This window comes from Ziziphus jujuba, chromosome 11 (genome assembly GCF_031755915.1).
Source record: "Ziziphus jujuba cultivar Dongzao chromosome 11, ASM3175591v1".
NCBI classification, from domain to species: domain Eukaryota; kingdom Viridiplantae; phylum Streptophyta; class Magnoliopsida; order Rosales; family Rhamnaceae; genus Ziziphus; species Ziziphus jujuba.
Genome location: NC_083389.1, coordinates 17,073,562 through 17,079,813, shown reverse-complemented (window position 1 = coordinate 17,079,813; position 6,252 = coordinate 17,073,562). Strand labels below are relative to the sequence as shown.

Here is a 6,252-nt window from a genome sequence, read left to right as displayed (position 1 = left end):
AAACAAAGGATAACAAAGATAAATGGCGTTTATAATATGAAGGAAGCTGATGTGGACTTTTTAAAATATTAAAATATAATAGTATATATGATTTTTTTTTATTGGTCACGTGCACCAACATGGATTGCACTTTGATATATATTATGTATAGAAAAATTTTTCCTACATATGTACACAAAGCCAAAAAACAAGGGGTCCATACCTTAACCATTATTGTGATGAGTATTATTCACCAAAGAAAAAAGGGTTATTATGATGATGATGATAAATATTATAATTATTGATGCCCGACCAATAAGTGAGGAAGACAATGAATCTAAGGAAGTGTAGAGGAATCTTCCGGGATCAAGATTCATTTTCTCCTAAGCCAAGTGGATAATAAATAATTTTCATGTGTATTTTAATTAAAACTTAAAAAACTTTATTTTATTTTATTGGGTAATAAAAATAAACAAACATTATAAATATGAGTTTGTCAGCTCTCTATTTTGCCTGCCATTCATCCTTTCGTTATATAGAATATTCTGTCTTCCTAGATTGATGATGAAGCAGAAAAGCTTGGAAGCTCCGCTATTGGCCACCGAAAACAGGAAAAGATGGACAAGACCTCTGTGGTTCTTCCTTCCATTCATCAGCCTCTTAAGTCAGTTCTCTTTCTCATCTCATCACTTTTTTCTTTTAGTCTTTTAAACTTTTCTCTGACAAAAAATAAAGAAAAGTCCATATCTCTGTCTTGAGAGATTGACAAGTAGATTGATATGAATTTTAGGTTCCTCATGGGCTTAAATGTTTAAGCCATTTAAACAACACCTTCACTGATGAATTTGGATATTATATATATGTTTATATGTATATATGAATATTCTACCGTCAACGTAGGACAGTTTACGCTGTCAGATTGTTATCAGGAAAAAGGCATTCTTTCGAGGTTAAAAGATTATCCACATCCAAATGGTGTTGGATGATAGAATAAAATCATGTATATAGGCCAAAAGCTTTTAGCATTTTTTTTTTTTTTTTCTTTTCGGTTTCTCAAAGTCTAGCTAGATTTTTTAGCAGCGGTTTTCCAACTGCGTGGAAAGATCAAAGATGATATATAGAGTTTTTTTTCGAACATAAAATATAATTTCTGTATCATACATAGTGATAATTGGGCTGAATCTCCAATTTATTATTATTATTATTATTATTTTTCTCTGTTTTCTGTTTTTCTTTTTTCTTTTTTCTCTTTTTTTAAAATTAACTTTTAAAATAAATTTGAATCAAGCACTAACGAAAGTAAATATTAGATTTCATATAGATTTTATGGGTTACTTTTTTCCTTATTTAAGATTTTATTTTCAAAAGTTTAAAAAACATTTAAATGATAAATAATTTTTTGAATGATGTGGGTTGATGTATAGGAATCCATCAAGTTTTTATCGTATCAAATATATATATATACGAATTATTATGTCGGGATTATTTTAATAAAAAACCATTAACACCTTTTATACAATTTATGAGATTTAAAAATGTATATAAAATTTATAGAGTTCAATTAGGTTTACTTTATCATTATAGGTGTTTTTATTTTTATTTTTATTTCACTATAATCATATTCAATATTACATTTTTGAATCTCAATTTTTAAAGCTATGTAATGGCTCATAATAAAATTTCAAATGGTTCAAGATGTCCTTATAAGAATGAATATATATCTATATATATATATATACATGTATGTATATAATTCTGTTATAATAACGTGTGGATCTTATACTAAATATATATGTCAAGGTATCCCTTAAATGTTGATCGTCATACAAGAAAAAAAAAATATTCATTTAACCTTTTATAACAATTATCAATAGATTATATATAAAACTGATAGATTGTTATTTCTTCAGTTAAATTTATTTAAATAATAAAACATATTTAAATAAGGTGATATTGTTTAAATGATGTGTTTGTGAAATTGGATGCCTATATATATATATATATATATATAAACTCTAAGCTTTTATTTTAAGTTGTTGGATGCAATGGATGTTGATGATTAAAAATTGCCCATTTTATTTGGTTCATTTGGAGGAGAAAACTTAAGAGTGCCTCCATCATATCATCCTAATCCGACCATCCTAAGTGTAAACCTCTCCTGGTCCTGGCCTACAAATTTGATATAATTGAAATCCCTCCTCTTCTTTGACTTTGACATTCTTCTCATAATAATCTCCCTCCGTTCAAACCCATAAAGCTGTTGAAGCTTGGAAACTATCTTTTCTTATTATTTATTTATTCAGTCCAAAAGAAATAAATAATAACAAAACAAATACAAGATGATAAAATCATCCTATAAACATCAATTCTTCAACCTCCCATCATCATCAATTCTACAAAGCTGACTCATCATCAATCCCCTTCAATTTTTTTTTTTTTTTTTTGTCCCTACCTTCTCTCTCATGACTCGTCCCATTCCACTAATCACACAGCTGATTTAGCTTAAAACTTTTTTTTTTTTTTTAATTTATTCAGCCAAAATAAAATAACAAAACTCTTTTCTTTTCTTTTCTTTTTTTTTCATTAATATAACGAAACAAATAATTATAGTTTAAGTTATAATTAAATTAAACAAATAGTTAAAAGCACAGAAGAGGAAGATACTCACACCACTTATCCCATATCAATACTCATGCGTTTCGTCAACAAATCCAATACTTTTCTTCTACAATATTTCTGGGATATTATATAGAAAAAGTTAAACAAAAATATGAAATTGAATAAAAAAATAACAATAAAGCATTTTCTCAAATTGTAACCTATAAAAAATTAAAAGAAGAATTACTCTGTTTCAACAAAACCATTTTTTGCCCTTTTTTTTAAGTTCTGAAATTTATTTTTTCCCTCTTAAATCATAGTTCTTTTTTCAGGGGTAAGATAATTTTATCTGGTTGAATGTCCAAATTTGGTTTTTGTTTGGATTGGTAAGATAATTTTATCTGCTTGAATGTCCAAAGTCGGTTTTTGTTTGGATTTGCTTTTTTTCAAATTCTACAAATTTATATGGTGAAGTGTTTATGTATACTAATTGAACAATTACTGGTGTACATTTTGCAATTTTCCAGTTGTAGGCTTTGTGTATGCAAGCAACACAAACTTATGGATACAGAGAGGAGGAAATGCATACAATCATGGGATTAAAGCCAGTGATGATGAGAATATTGTTAACTCAGAGGAAGGTGTTGTTGCAGCTGATGATGGTCGTTGTTCTGAGATTGGTGCATCATTCCTTAGGCAAGGTGGTCATGCTGTTGATGCTGCAGTTGCAACAGCTTTGTGCCTCGGCGTTGTTAATCCCATGGCAAGTGGGATTGGTGGTGGAGCTTTCATGATTGTTCGATCTTCATCGAACTCCAAAACTGAAGCTTTTGACTCGAGAGAAACAGCTCCTTCGGCTGCTTCAGAGGTTTAGAACTCGGTTTTCTTTCTTTTTGTTGAGATACTAGTGTTGTGTTTTTGAATTTATTTTTAACTGAAATAATCATGAAATTTGTAATATTCTTGATCAAACAGAATATGTATGCCGACAATCCCAAAGCCAAGCTAGAAGGTGCACTTTCAATGGGAGTTCCTGGTGAGATAGCTGGTCTCCATGAAGCCTGGTTGAAATATGGGCGTTTGGAATGGAGGGATTTATTCCAACCTGCAATAAAACTTGCGAAAGATGGTTTCGTAGTTGCTCCTTATCTCGGACAATACTTAATGGAAGAATCAGAGATGATTTTGAATGATCCTGGTTTAAGACAAGTGTATGCACCAAAAGAGAAGTTGATGCAAGTGGGTGAAATATGCTACAATGTGGAACTTGGCCATAGTTTGGAGGAGGTTGCAGAATTGGGACCAAAAGCCTTCTATAATGGTACAGTTGGTGAAAAACTTGTTAAGGATGTGAAAGAGGCTGGTGGGATTTTGACAATGGAGGATTTAAGAAATTACAGAGTGAATGTAACTGATGCAATGGCTGCAGATGTTATGGGCTACACTATATATGGAATGCCACCTCCATCAAGTGGAACTTTGGGGCTTTCTCTGGTGGGTGCTATGTTGTCTTTTGTAATTTGCTTTGTGCAGTTCTTATGTTTGAACATTTGCTTGAAACAGGTTATGAACATCTTGGATAGTTATGGAAATCATGATGCTGCAAAGGGAAGTCTTGGTCTGCATCGGTTGATTGAAGCAATGAAACATATGTTCTCCGTCCGAATGAACTTGGGAGACCCTGATTTTGTAAACGTTAATACTTTTGTATCTGACATGCTTTCTCCAGGTTTGGCAAAGCAAATCCGTGAAAAGATACTTGACAATACAACTTTTCCTCCAGAATACTACATGTATAGGTATAATCTATTTATGCCATTAGTTGAAATCAGAGCTTTACCTGTTGCCCAATAGCCTTTGGTCCAAATGATAATACTGCTCATATTGTTCTGATCATCAAAGTCACTCCATTTAAATTCTAAGCCATGGTTTTGCAGGTGGAGTCAGCTAAGAGATCACGGAACCAGCCATTTCTGCATTGTCGATACAGATCGAAATGCTGTGTCGATGACAACCACTATAAATTATCCTTTTGGTGGAGGGGTGCTTTCTCCTTCTACAGGGATTGTGCTCAACAATGAGATGGGTGACTTCTCAATTCCCACAGAGATGACAGTGGACGGTTTGCCTCCTGCTCCTTCAAATTTTATCAAACCATTCAAGAGACCTTTATCTTCCATGACCCCACTAATTGTCACAAAGGTAGAAATAAGGCTTCCTGGTGTATTATGCTTATCCCTATTCAAGGATTGCTAATGGAATTCAAATCATGTCGTGTCTCACTGTCTGTCTCCTTGCTTGTATTACTTTTCATGTATTTCTGCCTTGATAGTTGGGTAGTTATATATGCTTTTAACAGCATAGTTAGACATATTGTAATTAGAGTAGTGAGAGCTAAGAGCACAGATAAAAAGATATATGATTTGAACTCTGAGCTAATTTTAGTGGACTTATTTTATGATTTTTCCAGGATAATCAATTAGCAGGGGTTCTTGGAGGTAGTGGTGGTATGAAGATAATCCCTGCAGTTGTCCAGGTTTTCCTTAACCATTTTTTCTTGGGAATGGACCCTTTAACTGCAGTAGAGAATCCAAGGGTCTACCACCAGGTTCCCAACTTGTTTCATTTTGAAGAAACGGAATTTTTGGAAATCAAAATGGTTATTTTTCTGATTTGGTAATAATTTCCTTTGCAGCTAATTCCTAATGTGGTGTTGTTTGAAAACTTTACGGTGTTCAATGGCAATCACATTGAGGTTTCAGAGGAAAGAAAGCTTTTTTTGCAGGAGAGGGGTCATCAACTTGAAACCCTGTCAAGGGGTGCTATCACTCAGCTTGTTGTTCAAAGTCTTGGGAACCCCATTAAGATAGGCAGGAAAAGCGGAAAAGTTTCTAATGCACAAATATTTCATGGTACACTCACTGCTGTAAGTGACCTTAGAAAGGACGGTAAACCTGCTGCAATTTGATATGCCATATTTTGATGTCGAAAGATGGGGGAACATTTATTGGTTTGACATGCTTTCAATTTCTATGTTGAAATTGTCTTTTTGTGTTTGCTTGATATTGGCTTAAGCTTCTGGGATAGATAATAATTTAATATAATATCATAGTTTTGGTGGTTGTTACGTCTGGTGTATTCAATATTCAATCTATTTTCAACTTATGCAAAATACTCAATTATCAAACAGTATTAAAATGGGAAGGAAAAGTGGAAAAGCTTCCAATAAATATTTCATGGAACACTTATTGTTGCAAGCAACCTTAGCAAGGATTTTATGCGTTTGAAGTTTGAACAAGTATAGGGAAGATCTTTATGAATGTAGATGCATACCCTATTTATGCACTTTCATGAAAACATCTAGCATTTTTTTGAGCTCTCAAATTTTTTAAAAAACTTTTAAGTGTGAAAACATCAAAAATAAATTAAAAAATCAATTTGGAAGTCACATATGCTACACATGTCCCTAATTTAACAGTTTTCGTCAATTTTAACCAAATTGGACCAATTTATAAATATTTTGAAAATAGAAAGTATCAATATGAGAAAACTGATTTTAGAAAACACAAAACAAAATTTAGTAATTTGAAAAGGCATTAAAGTGCATTTATCTCTAGTTAATTATGTATATATATATAATGATTTAATTATTGTATTATATATATATATATATAT

At 31.9% G+C, this 6,252-nt stretch overlaps 1 protein-coding gene across 2 annotated transcripts; it reads left to right on the top strand.

Annotated features, from left to right (window-relative positions):
* The first annotated feature begins 469 nt into the window (after window positions 1-469).
* LOC107432767 (glutathione hydrolase 3) lies at window positions 470-5,704 on the top strand. 2 transcript variants are annotated; one of them, XM_025066763.3, is made up of 7 exons: window positions 470-643; window positions 3,105-3,445; window positions 3,553-4,071; window positions 4,141-4,376; window positions 4,515-4,779; window positions 5,048-5,185; window positions 5,273-5,704. In XM_025066763.3, the coding sequence occupies exons 1-7, from the start codon at window positions 541-543 to the stop codon at window positions 5,543-5,545; spliced, it is 1,875 nt and encodes a 624-aa protein (XP_024922531.3). In that variant the 5' UTR covers window positions 470-540; the 3' UTR covers window positions 5,546-5,704. The 2 variants fall into 2 exon arrangements, with proteins under 2 accessions (XP_024922531.3, XP_024922533.3); XM_025066765.3 differs by lacking the exon at window positions 470-643 and adding an exon at window positions 2,818-2,963.
* Window positions 5,705-6,252: the final 548 nt, after the last annotated feature.